Below are 24,419 nucleotides of genomic sequence, written 5' to 3'. Positions count from 1 at the left end.
GTCGTGTGCCGTACGTCGTATGACTCACGCCGTTGCGGAGCAGAAATTCTGCGAATTATTTCCGCTCTTCAACATCTTGAACAGTCTGGGCTGTCGGCACACGCATGTTTTCCCGCAAACGCAATACCCTAAATTTCCTCCCCAGCATGCTCCGCCGGATGCACTGCTGCAGGACCTGGATGTTGGTACCACGCGGAACGATTGGTAGTATCTGTCTAAAGTCGCCACATAACAGCACCACTTCATGACCGAACGTTCGACGATTTCCCATGTCGTCCATGTAACGTAACGTGTTTAATTACTCCAAACTCTTAAATCATCACGCGGTGCTTTTTGAAAACAATCTAGGTTTAATTTCTACAGCGCTACAACCGAGCGCTCCATAACTGGATGCAAAGTTCCATAGCTGTTTTGCACACTTCTCCTAAGTGTTTGACAGATTCCCCTAAATGCCTGCAAACCTCCAAAGCAACGTTGCAAACATCCCCTTACCATTTCAAACATTCCACCGAGTGGATCAAGTAGTCCATTATCAGCCGTACCGGCGAACTCGAACGTTCCTGGGAACGTTTGCTGCGACGCTCATTTTCACTCATTTCATAGCCTTCTAGATCAAAATATAGAGAACCGTATAGATTTTGTTTTGCCCAATCTAGTGGTACAACCCTGTCCACTCATGAGCGACGAATGTTTCTCGTCGAACGAGTTCGCCGGTACGGCTGTTTATCTCACTATGGCTGGTAATCAGCCGTACCGGCGAACTCGTTCGACGAGAAACATTCGTCGCTCATGAGTGGACAGGGTTGTACCACTAGATTGGGCAAAACAAAATCTATACGGTTCTCTATATTTTGATCTAGAAGGCTATGAAATGAGTGAAAATGAGCGTCGCGGCGAACGTTCCCAGGAACGAACAAGTTCGCCGGTACGGCTGATAGATTCAAACACTTATTTATATGCTTAGACCTGTATCTTGTCAGTCTAGTGTGCAATGATTAATTACTGATAGAAGTGCAGTATCTGTTTGTGTAAGCATGAATACAACAATCACAATACTTTGTTTCACAAAGATGTTGTTGTATGTTTGCTATTTGGATGCGATAATAGAGAAGCAGAATGTGAGATTTGTGAGCGGGAGATCCCCAACTAGAACAAGACAGCTCCACTGATAGGGAAGTAAACTTTGCGTGATTCAGTTCAATCCTAGACAGCATCCGAAACAGACGCGAATTCACACAACATCAACACCAACTATGTGGCAGTTCATAAGGTCAAGAATATTAACGGTGATAATCTTCATTGGAGCTGCACATGGGTAGGAACAAATGTGTAAATATATTGAGTATAATTTTCAATAAAGGCTTTATTTCAGGCTACTGGTCATGGGTCCTAAATATATCCGGGCCAACCAGAACTACACACTGACGATCAGCAACTTTTATTCAAACCCAAGCAAGCTAGACATGATAGTGCAGCTGGAAGGTAAAACGGATAATGATTTAAGCGTTCTGAACGTGACGAAGATGATCAACGTGCCTTGTAAATCTATACAAATAATCAACTTTACTGTAAGAAGAGTGGTTAAATGTTATAAGGCTTACAGTTAAAATATTTGAGCATTTACAGATTCCGGATAATCTGTCCTCTGGGAACTACAAAATTACCCTTGATGGGCAGCAAGGTTTCAACTTTCACGAGGAGGCAGAGTTGGTGTACCTCAGCAAATCGATAATGGGAGTGATACAAATCGATAAGCCCATAATTAAACCTGGCGATACGGCAATCTTTCGTGTGATCGTGCTAGACACAGAGCTGAAGCCTCCGGTAAGGGTCAAGTTCGTTAATGTGATCATTCAGGATCCTAATGACACTGTGATCCGTCGATGGCCAGCGGCAGAACTATACGCCGGAGTGTTTGAGAGCAATCTGCAGATAGCGCTCACATCTCTGCTCGGAGTGTGGAACATCTCGGTGCAGGTGGAAGGAGAAGAGATTGCGTCGAAGACGTTTGAGGTGAAGAAAGATGTGTTTTCATGGTTCGACGTGCACATCAAGCCATCGGTGATTCCATTAGAAGAGCATCAAGCTCTAAATCTCACGATTGAAGCAAAGTATCCCTTTGGCAAGCCAGTGCAAGGAGTGGCCAAGGTGGAGCTATACTTGGAGGGCGATAGGTTAGATTTGAGTAAAGATATCAATGTAAACGGTTCAGAACAGGTGGTGTTAGTTTTTAATGGTGGTTTGGAGTTGTACAACGAACAACATGATGTGCGTGTGAAGGTGGTGTTTGTTGAGCAGTATACAGGTAACCTAAGCCGGGTTGTTTATCTAGAAAAATCTAATAACACTTTTTTACAGGTCGAACTGTAATGAAGGAACAGTCCATCTCGGTTCACAAATATCCTTATCGTCTGACAATAGTAAAGGATAGCTTACAATTCCGTCCGGGACAACATTTAAATTGCACTGTACTGTTGACCTATCACGATGGTATTCCAGCTAGAAATGTTTCGCTTTTGGTAGAAGCGACTGGAGAAGGTGTAGAGCACGAGCAGACTTATTTTACTCAGCCTGACGGTTCAATTAACGTTTTGTTGCATCCAACACTGTCGACCCAGGAAGTGTATCTTATTGTAAGTTGTATCATACATTACAGATAACATTTTATTAATTATTCCGTTTGGAAATATGTTTTTTAAGATTTCAGAGAAAAAGTACGATTTATTATACATGAAAAAACTACATACCGTTCAACCTCTTACTAACATCACCATGAAGCTACAACTACGGTTTCCGTAAGTATCGAGTCATGTAGTACTTTACAGACATTTTTAAAAGACTATTAATTTTTCCAGCATAAAACAAAACGAACCTATCATGCTGTTGGCAACGTGCAGCGAGCGGATGACATTTCTCGCCTACTACGTCGTGTCCAAAAGTAATATTGTTGATGCGGGTTACATCGGCCAGTTGCAACAGAAAAAAATTGTGTTCGAAATTAGTGCAACGGAAAAGATGCTCCCGAAGGCAACGATTTATGTGACCAGTGCATTCGAAAACATTTTAATTTGGGATGCATTGGAGATAGATTTGAGGCCGTTGAGTAACGATGTAAATTCATGTTTTGCTTGCACCCTCAATAGTTTCCATGGATTAATCTTAACTATGTTACTACCTTTTCAGCTGGAAATAAGAGTAAACAAATTGAAAGCTAAACCAGGACAGGAAATAGAGCTGGAGCTGAAGGGACGGCCCAGTGCGTATGTTGGCCTTGCCGCATATGATAAGGGTTTGCTGGCGTTCGCCAATCATCTGGACCCGTTTTGGGAAGATGTTACGCAGTTGTTTGACTACTCGTACGAAGACGATCAGACCGAGCTTGATGGATTTCATGTATGCCGTGTGTAAAATTGTTCGATTTTATTTGTATTTCTTACGGTGTTTGTGTTGTTCTAGGGTGAAGGAGTATTCCTAAAAATTTCGGGTGGTTTTCAACTAGGAAACACACTCAAAGTAACTAAACGCACTGTTAAAGACGTTGCGCCTCCATTGTTATATCACGCATCTTTACAAAGGAATTGCGTTAAGTCCTGGCTGTGGAGAAATGTAACTGTTGGAAGCTCTGGAACCCTCAAACTGGCCGAAGTTTTTCCGGAATCGATCACCTCCTGGACCTTGACGGGCTTCTCGATCGATCCGTCATACGGGTTAAGCATCATCAGGAAGCCGATCGAGCTCACAACGATACAGCCGTTCCTCATCGTAGACTACCTACCGTATTCGATCAAGCGAGAAAAGGAGGTCTTGTTACAGATTGCGCTGTTCAACAACTTTGAACAGGATCACACTGTTGATGTGACGCTGTATAATATGAAGAATGAGATGGAAATTCTTGGACGCCCAGTAACCAGTGAGTGTCAAAGATGATAATGACGATCCTCAGCATTGCTATACAACGAATCTTTGTTTTAGACCAAAGCTACACCAAAACGGTGAGCGTTCCTCCGAAGGTGTTATTTCCTGTCTCGTTCCTTGTAAAGGCACAAAAGCTCGGCGAGATGGCGGTCCATGTGACAGCCTCCATAGCCAATGGGTTAGAGACGGACGCCCTGGAAAAGGTGATACGGGTGATGCCTGAAAGCTTGGTGCAGCCGAGAATGGATAGACGCTTTTTCTGCTTCGACGATTACAAAAATCAAACGTTTTTGATTTACTTAGACATCATAAAGAAGGCTGATAATGGATCGATAAAGATTGAGTTTCGACTAAACCGTGAGTAGAGGGTTTACAAACTAGTTAAAGACATTAGTAGCAGTTCTTCTTTAACCTAATCATTTCTGCAGCCAATTTGCTGACCATGGTCATAAAGAACCTGGACCATCTTCTTGCCTTATCGGTGGGAACTGGTGAGGACAATATGGTCAAATTTGTTCCCAACGTTTTGGTGCTGGATTATTTGCATGCCATCGGGTCAAAAGAACAGCATCTTATCGACAAAGCTATGAATCTGGTGCGTCAAGGATATCAGAACCAGATGCGCTACTGTCAGAAGGATGGTTCGTTTGGTTTGTGGGAAAATACAGGTGGTAGCACATTTCTCACCACATTCGTTGCCACAACGATGCAAACTGCTTCAAAATACATAGTCGAGATAGATGCAGAAATAGTGGATAGGGCATTGGATTGGTTAGCCTCAAAACAACACAGCTCGGGACGGTTTGATGAGGTCGGTGCAGTGTTTCATAAAGACATGAAAGGAGGGTTGCGCGATGGTGTGGCCCTCACATCGTTCGTTTTAACGGCATTGCTGGAGAATAACATCGCCAAAGTGAAGTACGCAGAGGTGATCCAAAAAGGAATGACCTATCTGAGCAATCAGTTTGGATCCATCAACAATGCATACGACCTATCGATAGCAACCTACGCGATGATGCTGAACGGACACATCATGAAGGAGGAGTCACTCGATAAACTGATTAATATGTCTTTCATTGATGCTGATAAAAACGAACGGTTCGGGAACACAACGAATCCAATAGAAACCACCGCATATGCTCTGCTGTCGTTTGTGATGGCCGAGAAGTACACAGACGGTATACCGGTTATGAATTGGTTGGTGAATCAACGTTACGTTACCGGTAGCTTTCCGAGCACGCAAGACACGTTTGTGGGCCTGAAAGCGCTGACCAAGATGGCAGAAAAGATATCTCCGTCCCGAAACGATTACACCGTTCAGCTGAAGTATGGAAAGGATTCGAGAATCTTCAGAATCAACTCAGAGGACATTGATGTAATGAATTACGTGGATATACCGGAGGATACAAGGAAAATCAATATCAATGTGAGGGGTGTTGGGTTTGGGCTGCTGGAGGTGATTTATCAATACGATTTGAATCTCGTCAAATTTGAGAATCGATTCAAACTAGATCTGGAGAAACAGAACATAGGCTCTGACAAGATGATACTGAATGTGTGTGCCAGTTTCATTCCTATGTATCTTCAAAGTCAATCGAACATGGCACTGATCGAAGTGACGTTACCGAGCGGTTATGTGGTTGATCGCAATCCGATCAGTGAGCAAACGACGGTGAATCCGATAAAGGTATAACTATGTATGTTGTGAATAGTGTATTAATAGCTATTGAAAATGTTTAATTCCTTACAGAAAATCGAGACTCGTTACGGCGGCACGTCGGTTGTTGTTTATTACGATAACATGGACGACAAAAAGCACTGTTTTACTGTATCCGCACACAGACAGCAGATGCCGACATTGAGACGCCCTGCGTATGTGGTTGTGTACGACTATTATGATACAAGTAGGTTATCAGTGTTGATTGACTGTAGAGTATATAGTTAATTATTATTATCTTTATCTTTTTGTAGATATTAATGCGATAAAAATGTACCAGTTAGAGGACCTGAGTGCTTGCGAAATCAGTGGCGAAGTTGACTGTTCCGAGGTGTGCAAAACAAAGGGACAGGTGTAAAATAAGCAATTCCTTTCTTCTATCAATGTGTATGTTCCTTCCCGTTCGTTGCAAAAAGGCACTCCACTGTCCCTTCCCAGACGACATACGCAATTCGGAATCACCGATCAGTTATAAGTTTCCATTTGAAAATTTAAAGAATACTCAAGAACTTATTTGACTTCTGCATTTCGTCAGAGTCATTTACATTAAAACTCCGATCGCTTGCAAGTTGGAGCTCACTTTTTCCTTCTTCTCTTCATTTATTTTCCATTTCCTCTCTTTCTCACGAATGAAATGAAATGAAATAAAGTCTGGGAATACTGATGACACCGTTACTAGCATACTGAACACAATTATGGGTTGTCGTCTACTTCATGACGTGGACGGTGACAAACTTACCATTTACAAACTTATCTCAGTAAAGAAAAGTCGAAAAACCAAATATACTCACCACGAGCAGCATAATAACATCCATAACCGTGGTGAAAATGAATTTGTTTACAATCGAGAAATCATCTGATGCAAAATATCCTCCCGCTTTGCCTGCGCATGCGTATCAAACGTTGGGTTATTTGGTTCCGCTTCGGAAGAGCGCAAGGATCCGTCGTTGACAGTGGAAAATAACCTTTCCGACTGTTGTTGTTGTCTTATTCTTTCACCGCATACATGTTGTCATGAAACTGTCAAAACGTGGAAATAAAAATAAAGGCGTGCACGCTCAATGTGAGATTGGAAAATTGTGTGTGTTTATTTGGAATCAGTCACCATTTCTACACCTAACAAGGTTTTGTGATAAAGAAGCTTGTTTAGCTGTGCAATTTATGCTGTTTGCGGTCGTTTTAACAAACAAATTTACCAAAAAATGTGTGTAAGGAGTTGTACAACATCGTAAACACAACAGTGCATTAGTTGGATAGTGTGTTGGCTCCAAGCTCCAAGGTCCTTCGAGCGGACCTTCAAACTCATTAGAAGTGACCTCAAGCATCTCTGATTCGCTTCCTCCGACACGGATTTGTATGTGTTTCGCAGCCAGTGTGGCTCTGCCTGTGCTACGTCCAACCAAACACCAGAAGGTATCTGCCCAGCGAGTGCATCATAACTCGATCGATAAATTGATTTTCCCTTTCTTATCGTTGACGTACGGTGAACGTCGCCGCCGCTGTGATTACATGCAGCGGCAATACGGCGTGCTTCAAAAATAGATGATTCCATCAAGAAAAAGCAATATTGTCCTGCAATATTAATGTGACCGCAGATTGTTTGAGAAGCAGTTGCAGCTGGCGTGCGAACGGTATGTTGGCCTTCGTTGGTAGCCGTTCGTACTGTGTATACACAGTGTGAGATTGTTGGCTCGTACGAAAAGTTGTGTGGTTTCGCACTTCAAGTGAGACAGTGCAGTTTGGGGTGGGCTAATGAGCGAGGGAAGTGCGCTGAGATACGCAAATACAACAGCACGTGCAAGACAAAGGACGTCTGTTTCATCGAGAAGATCAAACGAAACAAACCAGCATTCCGACCGTGCGACATCGAGTAATGATCGTTTTGTTCACTGTTGTGCCGCTAGTTGTAGATCACCAATCATAATCAATGTTTCAGGTAAGTTGCTAAAATAGGAAACGGGAGGATTTTAATAGTTTTTTTCATAGTTTCTAGGGCGGTGGAAGGGGGGCTGGCTTCATTGTATTTCAGACAATCAATGAACTTACAATCTCTGTGATTTGTAACAAGCTTTAGATCAAAACAAGTACCAGACAAGTAAAATATATAGCTAATAATCTAACAATTAACCCAATTCGATCAATTACACCGTTTTCGAGCCCAAATAAACAATGTTAAGCTGCTTTTAAATTTTGTTCAATTATAAGTAAACGTTTGATCGCCAACTGAAATTCTGATGCTTTTCGGAACTTCTTTCAATCGCAACTAAACAAGTAATACCCGCAACTTGATCCGTTTGCTGTATGGAGTTCAGAGTTTTATTTGTGCCTTCATTTACAAAAATAATTTGAATGTATTTGCCAATAATTTATCCCAATAGTTTCAAAGTTAATAATTGACTATTCAATCAAAATCAATTAAAATGAGGCTCCAAACAATTTAATTGCAACAAAATGTTCATCGAAGAAACGAACCTGTGTAAAATAAATGTACGTTAATATTAGGGAAATCAAAAGTTTAGATGCAATTGAACGAAGTTCAGAAAAGCATCAGAATTTCAGTTGGTCGTCAAACTTTTACTTATAGCTAAACAATGTTTAAAAGCAGCTTAACATTGTTTGATTGGGCTCATCCTATAATTACCCTGTAATGTAAGAATCGCTAGTATGACGATCGTTTTTCTTTGTTTACGGTGGTAACTTATCAACGTATTTAACTTGATGTATCAATTTGTTTTCAGTTTTATGTTTTGTTGTGTGACCAAAACCAAAACGACGAAATTGAATAACCCAATAGTGCTTGTTTGTATGATAAAGTTAAAGTTTGTTCAGTTTGTTCAAAGTTTACAAGTTGCTGCACAGTTATAACAATTTGATATTTTCTTATATTAACCTATTCTATTAAACAATCAAGAAAGCAGAAATTCTGCCAGTGGAACTATACTCATCGTCAAGGTTGATCCATTTGACTTATCCGTCATAGTGGATTTTACCATTTGTGCACAAAAAATACATTTAAAATCGATTTGTTTTCTTTTTTCTGTTTGAAATGTTTTCTAATGCTTTGAAGAAATTGTAAAATACCGACTAAAACAAATCATAACCTTTCTTGGTACAATGTTTATGCATTAGCCAAAAACAAACCAAACACATGCATGAGCCTCGAACCGGTAAGGCAGCCACGTATCGCTGCCTTGTTTCTTAACATATTGGTTTTCAAGCGTAAATAATTCACCCTGAAAATCTGAGGCTCGTTAGGCGTGTAATTTTGTGTAGGGTGTTGACGTGAAAACTTCATATAAAAATTGGCTAGAATCATAAAACCCCTCATCGATTTATTTCAGCAATATTTTGTAGCTTTTTGATTCCAGCTAGAATGTACGATGAAGTGTGACATGTTGTAGCATAAAATATTTTCAACAGTTTATTGGATTTTTAAAAGATCTCTCACTGTTTTCGACCAGGAGAACATGTTTTAAATTCCAATATGTCAGATTGATCGTCCCGTGCCGTTGTCAACTCGCTTCACTTGTATCCTGCTACGGGTAATCAATAAGTCTCTGATAGCCAAGCCCCATTAGTGGTACAGGCAGACCTTGAACAGCAACCGTTATTGTTCCACAGAAGAAAAATATGTGAGATGCTTCATTGGTATGGACTTGATTTACATATGAGGAATTCAACCAATAGAAGTAAGCTTGATTCTCACAAGCTGATGATTAAAATTCTCTAATTTATGTCAGCTCCCTTTGGTGATAAAAGGTGCAAGGAAACTTGCTTGTCAGACCATATGTCCCTGAAAGGCCCGCTGATAATGTTCCCAGAAGTAAGCCGGAGTCTTACGATACAAATCCGCAGATCCCGGTATCGTCAACGTTTTCACGTATCGTTCCGCAGTCTTACAATTGACTCATGACGATTCATCAAAGTGCCCCGCGGTCTTGAGCTTCATCGCAAAACCCAGTAGTTATATTAGTAATTTTAAAAAAATCCCACTTTTTTCATTGAATTGAGCATGCTGTTAAGTCGTTCGAGTTATCGACTGTACCACGAAACCGGCTTGAAGACAATATACTTTAAAAAAAATCAAATCTACTTTGGTTTCACTATTCCTACCTTGTTTCATGAGCAGCATAAAGCTCTAATAACGATGTATACAACTTGCTTAAAAATGAACCCACATCTTGATGATTCTATTTTAATAAACCAAGATGTATCGTCGGCCCCAGTTAAGACGTCAACTAACAGTCAAAAATACATCTTCCCTGCCTTTCGAGGGCTAGGGGGAACCGGAACGCTGATTTATGAATCAACCTGTACCGATTGATGAGGCTCCACGCACGTACCGGAGCAGTAGCAGCAGCCATCGCGTCGAGTGCCACCCTCAAAGCGATGCGCGAGTGAGAATTACCCGCCCGATAATCCTGATTGATAAATGTACGAGCATTCGACGAAAACCTGGTCGCGACCCCTACCCATTCCCCCTTTCCCATCCGCCATGGAACATCTTTGTCTTCATTCTGTCACGAAATTAAATAATGCAGGAATGACTAATCGCGTTTCATAATTCTTTCACCGTGCCATGAACATTGGTGGAGGCGAGTACCGTTTTGTAATTTTCTTTTTTTGTTCAACAGAGATAAAGTGTGACCTCACAACAAAAGGGCATGTTAGGATGAAAGAAAAAAAGAAGCCGATGGATTTGGGAGGAAAGTGAAACTCTCTCTCTCTTTCTTTCTCTCTCTGTGTCCCTCCATCCATCGCTGAAAAGTCGGCGCTGAATTATTCAGCAAATGCGACAGGCCCGGGTGTTTGAATAATCCCGCGATGATCAGCCGTGGCATGGTTCTGCTCACCTGGCGCAAACTTTGCTACCCAGCTGCTTTCGGTGTCTTTTTTCTGTGCGAGTGTGTGCTCACTGTTGTTGTTTGCAAGCAGCATCTTTCCTCTCTATGGGTGGCGGAGAGTTTTCTTCATCGAAAGTTGCGCATTCCGTGGAAGTGTACTGTGAAGGAAGGCTTGCGGGCGGTGCGGACGCTGCTTTGCATGTTGATTAGTCGTTACTTTGGCGGCACAAATCCCGTTTCCCGCGGGTTGAATGGATAAAAATCTTAGGACGAGGCGGACATAAATTATGCAACAGTTGTCCCGGCGTGCCCGACCCGCCAGTTCAATTTGTTGCTGCCCGCGCGGTTCGCGCTACCCGAAAAGCAATCATTCCGATGGATGATTATTTGGAAGGTGGAAATAATCGAAAATAAGATTAGGGAGTGTTTGGATTGGGACGCCGGAAGGATGAAGTGGTAACAAAATAAAACAATAATCAAATACCTTCCTAGCGTGACCCGCGTGTTGGCGAATATTTTTATTTTTCGATCACTTAATTTACTTCGGGGCACTGTTTACTTACCTTAACGATGGCACGTCCGGTGGAGCTTTCTCACAACACCTGTCTTTCTTTTGTGTAAACCTTTTTTTTTATTTTTCCTTCACAGACATGCCGCCTCTGGAACCTCAGTATTGCAAGCGTGCTAGCCCTAACGCTGTCCAATGTGTTCCTTACCGTGCGGCTGCTGCACAGCGGCGACTGCAACCAGTACGGCAGCCAGGTGGAGGAAGGCGTCTCGATGGTACCGCGCGCCCCGATCCTAACACCGGCCACCTGTCTGGAATACGTGCTGGCCGAAAGTCTGGCCAACAGCACGGATAAGGCCGTATTTTCCGGGCTGGATCTGCGCCTGGGACGGTGGGATACGCGCCGGCTGTACAAAATCTTCGACTACGCCGTCGTCGGCGAACGCTTTCCCGACCTGTCCGACACGTACAGCGTCTGTCTGGCAACGCAAAGTTCGCTCGAAAAGATCTACTCGCTCGTGCAGGTGGCCCACCACTGGTCCGGCCCCATCTCGACCGCCATCTTCGCGGCGGGCAACGATGAGCTGTACCTGGTGCAGATCTACCTGTCCTATCTGCGGGCCTGCTTCCGGCCGATCCGGGAGCGGGTAAGCTTCCATCTGGTGCTGCCAAGGGAGCGAGCGCCGACGCACCTCAAGAGCGTGCACGTGAGCGATTTCACCAAGTTTGACTGTGCCAAACCGGAGGCGACACTGAACGATCTGCTGAAGCTGCGCAAGGCGGACACTAGCAAGTGGCGCATCAAGAACCCGTACCCGCAGAACCATCTGCGCAACGTGGCGCGCAAGGGTTGCCAGGGCGGGTACGTGTTTCTCACCGACGTGGACATTGTGCCGAGCGTCAGCTTCGCCGAGCAGCTGGACAAGTTTCTGCGGAAGCAGAAACCGCACCACCTGACCGCGTTCGTCGTGCCGACGTACGAGCTGGACGAGCGGGTGCGGTTCCCGCGCAACAAGACTGATCTGATACGGCTGGCGAACAAGGGGCTGGCGCGACCGTTCCATCACAAGGTGTTTATCTACAACCAATTTGCGACCAACTTTTCCCGGTAAGTTTCGACCAGATGAAAATGCTTCCATGTTGCTTTGTAAATGCTAGTCCTAACTCTTTTCCTTCCTAACGGATGTAGGAGTTAATGAAACGAAGTAGCTACTGTATTCGGGTCTGATTCGGGACAGGTTCATGATTCATACCATTATTGTGGAGGCACAGATACGGTTCTTGTATCAGAATATAAACAAAAATCAAGATCATAATGAGGTTGGAGACCTCCGATCTAGTCTATTGAATGTAGAAGATTATTTATTAGACTGATGTGGGTTTGTGATCAGTTCCAAAAACAGTATTAGCTCAGGACTGGTATGGGTTCACAATCGGTTTCAGCACCAGTCTGACTTCTTAATCAGCCCCAAGACAATTATGAAATCGTGATCAGTTCCAGAATCAAAACGAACTCAGCGTCATTTCCCTGGCTGGTGCGATCAGTTTCAGGATTGGCATGAGTTTAGGATCTATTCCAGGGTCGAAATTGATTCTGGATCAGTTGTTGAACCGGGAAGAGCTTTGGCTCACTTCTAGTACCAATATGGATTCAGGATTATTTACTTGAACGATATGAGCTAGTGATCAGTCTCAGGACCAAAATTTCAGACCGGCATGGATTTAGGATCAGAGTCAATACCGTTATGGGTTCGTTATCATTTTAAGCTCTGGGATAGGTTCAAAATGAGTTCTTGCGCCAAGAGGGGAGACTTCAATTCCGTTATGAATTCAAACTCATTTTCAAGGACGGTATTATCCCAGAATCATTTTCAGTGTTTGTAAGAATTAAGGAGTTGATCCAAGATTCGTTTGGGTTCATTAATACCTGCATGATTGAAATTAATGTAGTATAAGTTCTAGGATCGATGTGTGTGAAATGTCATTTACATAATCATTATGGGGTTGCGCTCAGCAGGATGGTCAGTTGAAAAATTCACTCCAGTTCCAGGACCAGTAAATTACAAAAGTTAAGTCCATTGAGGGTTATGCATAAAAACATGTGCTGGAATTGGAGTATGAATCGTTTCTTTCAGCATACAATTCTGTTTGAACAAGTACCTCACATTGCATTGGTGGTACATGGCTACCTTTATGCACATTAACAAGTTTAAAGAAACATGTTGTGTGTCAAGTGTATACTTGATTGCATCTGCATGATCCCGTATTATCTATCGTGTTACATATCATTAATCTATAATGGCATTGATTGCTTTTTTTCTGATGCTCAATCCACTAAACCACACAGCTTGCCAGCTTTACTAGATTTCGAATTTATAGAGTACCATTTGGACAAGCTGATGGGTCATAAAATCTACGTACGGCAAGTAAATTGATTCAACTTTCTCATGACAAGGCTGACGCATTTTATGAGCGCTTTCCATCCTCACCAGTTTCATTACCAGCCTTGAGTTGGCCAGATTGTGATTGGCTTTATTTCGTTTTCCCGTTTCTCGGGTGCAAATGACTGTTTATTCATTTGTTTCATGTTACATTCACTTCGACGTTCGATTTTCACGATCGACAGTGCGTGAAGCCCGGCTCCGGGGAAGATTTATTATTGCAAGGGTCATTTGCACTGTGCCGTTATTTATCATCGCTTCTGATGCAATCATTAATTCCGGCCCGGGGAGAGCCTCGCGTGTGTGACGATGCATGTGCCCCTGGTGTGAGTCGGCGTTGCGAAACACCATCGGTAATGGAATGTGCCAAACGTGGTTAGGATAAGATGGATCTCTCGTACAGAGACGGATCTGTCCACAAATGTCCGGTCGAGCCAGGGGTTTGGTCAGTCCGGCTAGATGAGAGCGTAATAAAATTGGAAGCTTTCCACCGTGGGAGCGGTAGCAATAAAACAAGCGTTGATGGTGCGCCGTAATCGTGCTAAAAGTGTGAGTGCGATATTTATCACTCCCGATAACCCGGCACAAGTGGCACAGCTAGAAGAGGCAGAAGGAGAGTTAGATGCAATCAGCAAGCGATGGATAGGGAGGAAAAGGATTTAATTTTGCTTATTACGTGTGAGTGTTGTCCCGACCGGTTTCATGCGTACCGGGATGTAATTGATTGTCTTGACCTGTGTCTCTGGATGGATGACACTGAATGGTGTGAACGTGTGTGCGCGGTTGGAATCTATAAATGTCTGCTGAGCCCATTACATTCCGGCAGTGATTGTCAACAAGCGGATGTAATAGGGAAAACATTGTCATATGTTACTCTGGCCTATCCTCACTGATGTTTTTGTGATAAGAAATATCATCCCGAGATGTTTTGGATCTTTGAGACTATCACAATCAATATTTTTGATACAGAACTGACAATAAACCAATGTGAAATAAAAAATGTTAATAACTGTTTTAAGGTTTTTGGTTTCTTTGTTTTGTGACGATTGCTGAAATATCATGTTTACAGCATAGTGTTACTGAATTTGTACTTGCTATAAATTATAAAATGTATTTTATCCTATTGAAACCGCTCTTTTTGCCTTTATTATCCCAATTTTAATTTGCATTGTCAATATTTATCAACAGTTGATGTTTATTATTAATAATTATTTGCTTTAGTTTGATTTTCTTCTTCTTCTTCTTCTTTGGCTCAACAGTTTGATATAGTTTAGTTTAGTTAGTTTGATTTTATGTTTTCAAATTATAAGTACGCCTCGAATAACACACATTATGGTATTTTTATAGCAACTCTGTACCACTCTTTGGAATAGCCATATAAACTATCTTATCAGACTATCACTATCAAAATCAATGATACAAATCGAAGTCGTCACGAAGGACGGTTTCCTTTATTGCGAAACTTTTTGATTTCACTTTTGACTGCTCGATTCCGTAAAGTTTCTGCGCCGCCACGTCCACCATTAAACAATTAAACTGTTAAACGAAACCTTCTGCTGAACGTCCGCACGATGGTATCGCAAGGCGCGAGCTGCTAGCAGAGTGGGAAAACAAAGCGCGACAAGATAAAATATCTTCATCGCTCAAAGGGACGCCAGTCCGTTGCCGTTTGGCGGCGATCAAAATTGGCGGCAAAGTTGTGCCAAGTAGGTACGAGCTAGCATGGTTTACGGTTCAAAGTAAGGATTTTTTACGATAATTTATGCCAGTTCGAAGTGGCAGGAATTCTTGGCCAGTGTGCTATATTTGTCTCCCCTTTCCTTTGCTTTACGATTCGCGTGCTCCTTTCGATGTTTGGAAATAGCAGGAAAGACGCTCTTGTCTCAGATCCAAACAAAATAAAAAAAAGGAAAACTGCGTATCCACTTCGAGCGTCTTCGTTTTTTGCTCCCCTCAAATAAGTTCTCTAATTTAAGAGCTCGTAAAAGATGAGATGCTCTGATTTTCTTGTGGCGTACCGTAATGCGAACGGGCCCTGGGACACATGGGATCCACCAACCAACCAAGAGTGCTCAAACCGGGCGAAGGGCCATATTGGATACCAGTTTCCTGGTTAAGGTTTTTTGTGGTTGTTTTGCAGTGCTGTTGTTGAAAATTGTCAGTATTGAAGGGCGCGTCATCATCGACGGCAATAAGTCGTCGGGGTAATGGAGCGAGAAAAGTGTACTACGATGCTCTACTCCGTGGGTACTCGGTGGGAAAATATTCTTTACCCAGATTTTAATACCCACCGAAACGAGCTGTTTCGAACAAAAGGGATTTTTACAACATCGATGGCATAATTTTCAACCTACCTTTTGCGACCCCTCCCCATTTGGCGAATGGTTGCTTGAAACTGCCCTCGATTGTTCGGGGTGTAAGTTGCAGTAGAAGATGTCAGTATAGCATAAACAAAAAAAGGCCTTGTTACGAAAGACACTTGTGCGTCGGTTAGCTAATAGCAGTGAGTGGCTGCGAGCAGTATCTTCGCAGTAATTGCGTGATTTTTACGAGGGGTTAGGAAGTTTTAATCGGTTAATGATCGATGAACCGGATCTTATGAGGCGATGAAGCGTCCCTTCCCACGCCACTTTTTTATCTCCTTAACGCAAACGGTTCGCTCTTTTCGCAGGTGGCAGGCAGACGTGTCCGAGAGCGACGAAACGAAGGTGTCGCACAATGTGACGAACTTTGAGTTTCTTTATGAACCGTTTTATGTTGCACCCGACACGGTACCGCCGCACGACGAGCGGTTCCTCGGCTACGGATACACACGCAACACCCAGGTAAGTTGGGAGCGTTGGGATGTTGGGATTAATAATAATTGTTCACTGAGCGAGCGTTGAATTTAATAAGAATTGGGATTAACAATAATGCATATTTTAAGTATCAGAAATCCTCTTATTACTTTTTTTTAAACAGATACAAGTTAGTTAATGTGTTATAAACCCTCACAAGAAATTTATTTCATACAAAACACAACTTTCCATCATATCCTTACGCCCGTCTTACACTCTCAAGAATGAATAATAGGTTCCAGTGGCTGCAAGCACCGACAGAAAATTTATGAATAGAAAAGGAAAACTTCCACCCAGGCGCAACATTAAAAGTTTCTCATTCTTTTCAGCCATAATCGAACTCGGCAAGCACACACACACGTTCACTTGCTGCCACATTGTTCATATCCGGATAATCGGATCGGAGTTTTAAGGCTTGTCTGTGTGTCCATAGAGAAAGAAAAGCGCAAAAAAGCTTGCCCACTCGCGGAAAGCAACACACAAAATTAATTGTTGTCCGCGACAGAAGCGCTTCAGACTCAGAAGAAGACCAGCTATGCAGTGGTTTTTTTTCTTTCTTTACCCCACTTTTTCAAACGCATTTCAAACATCAACCGGTTCATTGATTCCGTGAGAAATTTCCATCCATCCCATAAATCATCTTGCTTCGTAGCGGCAGCCGCCGAATACTGGGCAACTTAAGCAGAGTGTTCAAAGTGCGGGCCATAACCGTAGCACAAGCAGCCTCTCCAGCTGCTCCTTTGCAACAGTCGCCGCGGAAAGATAATCCGTCCTCGGTGCGACGCGTTGCTTCCAAATTAAAAGTTCCTTTTGATGCTGAACGGAGCCACGGGACGCGGCACGCATCACCCGCTTGGTGGTTCATTTTCTCTAGAAAGCACCAGCGTAAGCTTATAGTTTAGCCGTGTATGGCCGGCCTGCAAGCGAAACATCACTGACAGTGTGGCTCCGATAATGGTTTTGCATGGCCGCTGCTGCCGGTGCTTGAGCAAGACAAATCGCTGTACTTGTGAGTGTTCTTTTTTCTGTTCTACTGTAGCACCAAGTCAGTGAGTGGGCCTCTCCTCTTTCGACGATTGCAAATTGGCTATGGAAATTGGTTTCACGCCTGGATGCAACCAGTGCATGTGCAATGTGTGTATGTGTTCTGGAGAGATTTCTTTTTTTTTCTTTTTTGCTACATTGTAGAGTGCGACTGATGCAATAGCTTTTTGAGTTTTTGAAGATCGTATTTCATTGCACCAAGGAAAAAAAACAGGGCTGCCCTTTCTTCAGCTACGCTACTAAGCATCGAGTGTTCCTAAATCTGTAAGCCAACACGGAGCCACTCGGTGCCAGCCGCAGACAATCGCACGGAGGCACTCCCGACCGACCGACGAAACACGCGCGCGCGTGCAGTTTATGGGACGCTGTGCCGTGGGACAAGTGCATATTGCGCACTGTTTTCATTTCATTTTCACTCAATTTTGGGCCAGTTTCCTTTTTTTCTTATTGTTAATTACAAACAGTGCAGCGCACTGTGTACACGAGCTGTGCATTTTATGACGTCCTTTTTTTAGCTTTATATCAAACCGCAGATGCAAAGAGAAAAAGGAGGGAAAACTTTTCCAACTTATTCCCTGCTCCCATAAAGCGCTACCGGTTCTGAGCGCGATTGTGCGGCGAGTGTGAGTTTATAATTTTCATTACCATGCAAATGTGTTTTTCTCATCTTTTTCGTCGCTGCTTTTGCTTCGTCTGTCTGCGGTTTAGAAGTTGTCATAATGTCACACGGGCGACGAGTGCATTGCACTGTGGTTTGCATCCTGGAGATGAACGCCATACTACTCGGGAGGAGCACATTTCTCAATGACAATTTCCTTTACACATCTCAATTTTACTTTCAATTGTGTCACGAAGGCGTGTTCAATCGTGCTGAGCTGTGATTGGAGCTACTGTGGAAGTACTAAGTTTATGATCTAAGTGTTATGGTAACGATTAATTACAAACAAACTGAAATATTCAATTTTTAAATCAAAGTTGAATTGTTTTTACCATTATGAAATGGAATTAGCTCAAACTCCATTTTTTATGGTTGAAAAGATCACGCGATGACCATTTCAAGGGCATTCACAGTATAAAATATGATAAGAAATTATGTTATCTTATCGGAAAATTCAATCACCTATCATATGGTTCATGCATAGGAATAGTTCAGCAAATTTTGAACGAATTGGAACATGAAATGAATAAAGCATAAGCAATAGAGCAAAATTATGTGTGAGACATACAGGAGCATATTAAAAAGCAGATAGAAAGTAAAAAAAGGGAATAGTATAAATATTTTTTGTATTGAAGTTGCATAATCATTAATTTCTTTGTCGGGATTATTTCATTTACAAAAATAGAGCCTTAAAAATGTTACATCATTTACGTTACATCAGTAAACGTTACATCATTTATGGACAGACCTTTTCAAGGCAAATTGATAAAACAGTTAATTTTGGCAGATATTGTTTATTTTAAAAACATTTTAAAAACATAAAAAAATTCGGTTTGCCGTTTGGTTTAGCCGATAAATAAACAATACTGTATTTCTGCAACTTAGTATGATCTTCCTCGGTCTGTGTTTGCAATTATTTTGTTTACGAAACACGCCTACTGCGTTAATTTTAGACTAAGCAATATGAAATCCACCTGCCGGCTAGTGCAATTCAGACTGTTATTTCCCTGATTTTGCCCCTTATCATCTCACCGGCCATCCCACGCACTAAATTCGATCAACCAAAGTTTATTTGATTTTACCCGCCCCTTCCAATCAGCTTACATGAATAATTTAAAAATCCAATTATTATTTCACCGTTTACCGGTACTGACCTCTTCTACAGCGCCATCCCAAACACTTGCCGCCTTCGATTTCTTGCCTCTTTCTCCAAAGAATGTGTGTGCGTGCTTTTTTTTCTCATTTGTTGTTCGATAATTTTCCAATAATACCGTCGACGTGGTCTCAGGCCATCGTTTCGTCCGCAAAACATACCTCCCCAAAATACAGCTAGATCCACTTTCGACCTGCTGGACGCGCTGCAATAAACGAAAGGCAGAGAAAAAAAGTGCTCCTCGGGATGCTTGGGACATTCCCGGATCGTTGAATACTGATGATCTCGTTTAGTGACGAGGTAACATTCTTAAACCCTTTTTTGTGGGCTGCCGAACACTAAGTCCTGTAATAGGAGCACGGGAAAGAGAATTCCATTTCAAAGGTCTCCCAATTTCAACGCCCCAGCACGGCGGGGAAAAGAAATCGTAACTACCTTGAGCGGAGCTTCTTTTCAGTTGAGGCTTACTTTAAACCCGCCTGCAACCGATCGGGAAGTAAACGGGAAAGCAGTGGTTGACATTTCCTCCCGATCTGTCTGTGTGGTGCAGCACATTCGTACATGGGGTGGAAGGAACCGGAGCTGTGTGATTCCCCTTTTGCATGGAGTGACACATTTAACTAGCGCGTGTTTGGAATTGATAAAAACTATATTAAAACATAGCCTTTCGACCCCCTTTCGTAGGAGTTGATTTGGCCTTTCTCGAAAACGGACACTTTCTGTGTTCCCATGTTTGTGTCCCAGCAGAGCATCATCTTCCGTTTCGTGCTCCGTTCTTAAATTTCACAAAATCGAGTACTTTACGACCCATCGTTCTCCGTCCCTGCACGCGGCAAGAAGTCAGATCCCGAAGTTCGACGAAGTTAAGTGATGAGATGGAAAGTGTGCTGAGCGAAAAGCTTCAAATATCTGGTTGCGTCTATAATGCTCTATTCAGTGCCGGGTTTATTGCGTGGTGGTGTTGGTGGTACGTTATTTCTGGGAGCAGTGCCAACACCATCGGGCGTGCACGCAGCAACGTAGACGTAAAAATCTGTCCCAAGAATAAAAACTCTTTCCATTGCAAACCGCACGCCTGTTTTGCCCTGTCCTATCAGACGTGAGGTTTCCTTTTGTGCCTCAATAAATATTATATGATTCAATTTCTGTCACATTACGATAGTGGCGTTGCTTGTTTGCGTGAAGGGATAGGGATAGGGATGGCAACGGTTTGGAATTCATAACGCAGCGCCAAAAATACGCGAACAGTAGATAGTAACGTTTGAATTACTGCAGGCCTTTCGAGGTGTTGTTTGTCGTTTTGTGCCCATACGTTAAGAATTATTGTTTTTGTACCGAGCAAACGCAACCAAAAATAGTGTAAAGAATGGGTAAAGGACACCAAGTAGAAGCTGTGAAGATATTGAAGAGGCAAACAGTGCGTCAGAGTCAGTATCACTCAGCTCTTATTACGAGCTAAGCGTAAAACGTCCCCGTCTATGGGCATTTTCACACTTTATATGTTCTCAAAAAACGAAAAAAATCGAGCCACAGGAAAAAAAAAGCAGACCACTCGTAAGGCAGCCGTTTGCTTGATGGAGCAATTTTCCATCCAGCCTTTTGTGTGTTTTTTTCAGGGGTCCAAACCCTCAGCGGATTCGATGTACCGTGTAACGCAGCAGACGTGTGGCGGGGCGACGTTTTGCATCCTTGCCGAAAATCTTATTGATTTTGGGTTCGGTGCAAACGCTCGCACGCATACACGACCAAATCGGAAGCCGTTTATCTTGCCCGTAAGTCGTCCACAGGTCAGGTTCAGGTTTTGTTTCGGCTCTTCTTGATTTTACGATTGGGCTAGTAACGATGTAGGGAAAGCCAAAACGGCAAAAAAACAGCACAGTTGATGCTTCTTTTGTTTCTTAGAATGTAAAGCCGGGTCCGAACAAAACAAACAGTCCCGGGGTGGTGTGGGGGTTTTTGTTGCTTGCTTGCTTTCGGCGGTTGATGACGGAAACGTGACCCTTTTGCGAGCAGGACACACTGCGGGCTGTAAATGAACGCTGAGCGACGCACACGGGCACTAACCAAGGTTTGACTAGGACTTTTTGTTTTATGTCCTTTACATAGCGACCAAAAACGAGCAGGCCAAACATACGCATTTGACCCAAAAATATGACTATGAGTGATGTAATTTATCGCGTCAAGTATCGGCTTTTGGGATGACATTTTCATGTTGCTGACTTATCTGGACCGGGTTAGGGGCGTTACGATTGGGGATATTTAACGCCATTGTGTCTAATAAAAAGTGCCTTATTGGAGCAAAGCATAATATTTTAAAGGCGTTCAAACATATTTGATCTTATTTCATGACATACGGTTTTGATTAGGATATTTATGTAAGTTTGCTTTACACGGTAAATGCTTTGACTCGACTAGAGCTGCTACATTTGCTATAAGGAACAACGCCTGAATGTATGTAAAGTATTATGTAATGACCTTTTCTATACTTAGGCGCATTTTGACGCGTTACATTGCATATATTTAGGAAATGAGAAGGAACACTTCTTAATTTACTTGGACATCTCTAACGTTGTGTTACAATCTATGTATCGTAACTTCGCCTCCATTTATGCCCAAACACACTTCAGCACAGTTGACCGACTAAAATCAACACGCAATTGTTTCACACAAATAAAGCAATCAATGCCATCCAAATTACTAACTACGGAGCGTCGGGGTGCTACTCATCACAATTTCGTGGCAGTATATTTCTTCTTTGTTTATTGCTTCCTCTATTTGCTCCCCTTTGTGAAGAAGAGTTTCCCCATGTGTTTTTTGTCATTACGATACCATGTTCACGCTCACTCATCGATCTGCGTTTCTTTCAAACCGGTTTTATTTGTTTTTCGATTCGCAGGTGTACGAAATGTTTGTGGCAGGCTATCAGTTCCAGGTGCTGACGCCCCTGTTCACCGTGCACTGGGGGCTGCAGAACAAGAAGAGCCGTCCGGCGTGGCGCGAACGTCAGAACAACGTCAATCGCAAGTACTTCGAGGTGTTCAAGCGCGAAGTGTTTGCACGCTACCACAAAGATCCGCTGCGCATGCTGCTGCCAAAGAAGTCGCCCAAACAGCAGCAACAGCAGCAACAACAGCAGCAACATGCCGCAGGAGCGGTCGGCCTGGGGGTGGCCGGAGCGGTCGGTGCTGGTGGGCTCGGGGAGAAGCATTAGCAAAGCAATAAGGGACAGCGGGAAGCAGGCGGCTGCTAGCGTTTGAACGACAGGAGCAGGTTGAATTATAGAAAAAAAAGTGTGCGATCGATATTGCATTTCGGGTAACACACCCGGGGAAAAGGCATGTAAATTATTATGAAAACCAATCACCAATAAAGACATTAGACCGATCCGAACGAGCGGTACAAATGATACGGCGACCGTCGTGCCAGTAAGGCGCATCGCAAACAACTCACTCGCATGGAAGGTTACGTTTGAAATAGGGTGAGATAGGTGCACGAAACCCAAAACACATAACACTCTCACAGACACACAACATTTAGAGGTGATTTTTAAGCTACGCTATGCCGGAAGTTTCTCCCCGTTTCCACACGTCCACGTTCACGCTGGACCTGGTTTAGCCCGAAGACGCGTTCGTTTGTTTGTTAGAAGAGCACCCTGATAAACGGCCGCACAGCAATTACCTATTGGAACTTGAACTAATACTATGTAATTTTCGTTTCTTCGTTTTTTCATTCCCGCATAAGAATGCCAAAGTTTGCCACATTGTTCGTACACTCGTGTAATCTTAGGTGTTTCGTTACCGATGTGAACTGTTTCTAGTCAAAGCGTACTGCTTACTACTTACGCCACAATGCGCCCGTGTTATTCTCGAAAACGTTTAACCACCCCACACACATACACACGTATTGGGCGTCCAATGTCAGCCATGTTTAGATAAAATTATAGCCCATACGAAATCCTGAAATTGATCTCATCGCGTTTTAGAGCGGTTCGAATTCTTATGCTTTTTGTGCTAAAATGAATTATAACAGTCCCTCCCCCATGCCCTAGCCTAGCCTTTGCGTTGTTTGTTGTTCGTCCGTTTTGTAAATAGCGTGTATTTTGTAAGCTGGTAGGTGAACAGGGAAGGATTGTATGAACAATAGCCATAAATAAATGTGACCGTTTTTTCGTTTCTTTTTGAATTTTCATCCTGTTGTGCCGGTTCTGTCGTTTATTTGTTGTGATTTCGTCTTTTGAGAGAAAGGGATTTTTGATGTAAAATATCACATTGTTACATATATATGTGTTTTTTCAGGGATTTAAATTCACGTTTACCATTTCAGCTATCATCACGATTTCCAATACAATTCTGATAATGAAACTCAAATTTTCACCGGTTCTGGAATTGGTACGTACAGTCAGTCCTAAAAGTATTCGTCTAGCTGAATATTTTACAGAAAAAGGCGAATTATGGCCGCAATAGGCATGGGGCGATAAAAGTAATGATGAGATTTGCTAAAGGGACCATCAAAACACACGTTTTGCTAAAAAATAAGCTTTTAAATAGTGCAATAGCAACCAAAATACATAAAAAACTAAAAAAGTCGTTTGATGGGCGCGCAAAAAGTATTCGTCCATCTAGCTTTTTAATTATTTATGCTGGACAAACACAACGTAGACGTGAATTAAATTTATTATTATCAATTTACTGGTGACTTCCTTCTAAAATAATGCATTTTTGTTGTTTCAATTGCACTGCAAGCGGTCAGAGAGGCACTAAAAGCGGGGGAGTTAAATGATTGGAGCATGATGGCGAAAATCGTATCTTTAACTTATGCCTAACCTATCCTACCCATTTTTTAAGGTTACAAAATGTGTGAAAGGGCTCGTTCCTTCATTTGATCAGAGTTTGGCCATTTTTCTGATACTAATTGTGTGATAAACTGCCATGTAAGCAGCCATCCTTGACGGTTAATCTAACGAAAGAAGCGGTTTAATATCCAAAAAATCAAATTTTACCATGGAATCAGTGCATTTTGTGATGGCCAATAAGGTCAGGAGAATAGATGGGTCACATTTGGTTGATGGGTCATGCTGCATTTCATCGTAGCTGGTCATGTAATAGCTTGAATGAGTGAGTTGTTACAAACATGTTTTGTTTGAATAATACCATACACAGAAAGTGGCCAAATCTGTTAAGTTGCATCAAATAATTCAGGAATTTGTTTCTAATTAGACTCTACTAACATATTAAAACATGTTTAAATCGCCAAGGTCATACGGGCGACGTCTACCATAGCGAAAACAGTCTACTAAGATCCA

General features: G+C 42.5%; 2 protein-coding genes across 2 annotated transcripts; both read left to right on the top strand.

Annotated features, from left to right (window-relative positions):
* Positions 1–1,159: 1,159 nt before the first annotated feature.
* Positions 1,160–6,325, top strand: LOC1278911 (thioester-containing protein 1 allele R1-like). Its single transcript, XM_061657073.1, has 12 exons — positions 1,160–1,315; positions 1,373–1,568; positions 1,627–2,305; positions 2,359–2,633; positions 2,701–2,795; positions 2,856–3,111; positions 3,184–3,393; positions 3,457–3,910; positions 3,973–4,272; positions 4,344–5,602; positions 5,666–5,819; positions 5,887–6,325. The coding sequence occupies exons 1-12, from the start codon at positions 1,254–1,256 to the stop codon at positions 5,988–5,990; spliced, it is 4,044 nt and encodes a 1,347-aa protein (XP_061513057.1). The 5' UTR covers positions 1,160–1,253; the 3' UTR covers positions 5,991–6,325.
* A 332-nt stretch (positions 6,326–6,657) lies between these two features.
* LOC133393232 (beta-1,4-glucuronyltransferase 1) lies at positions 6,658–23,305 on the top strand. The gene is made up of 4 exons (XM_061657074.1): positions 6,658–7,568; positions 11,125–12,092; positions 16,097–16,250; positions 22,014–23,305. The coding sequence occupies exons 1-4, from the start codon at positions 7,560–7,562 to the stop codon at positions 22,326–22,328; spliced, it is 1,446 nt and encodes a 481-aa protein (XP_061513058.1). The 5' UTR covers positions 6,658–7,559; the 3' UTR covers positions 22,329–23,305.
* The last annotated feature ends 1,114 nt before the right edge of the window (positions 23,306–24,419 follow it).

Source organism: Anopheles gambiae, chromosome 3, assembly GCF_943734735.2.
Source record: "Anopheles gambiae chromosome 3, idAnoGambNW_F1_1, whole genome shotgun sequence".
Taxonomy (NCBI): Eukaryota; Metazoa; Arthropoda; class Insecta; order Diptera; family Culicidae; genus Anopheles; species Anopheles gambiae.
This window is presented reverse-complemented; position numbering and strand designations above follow the sequence as displayed.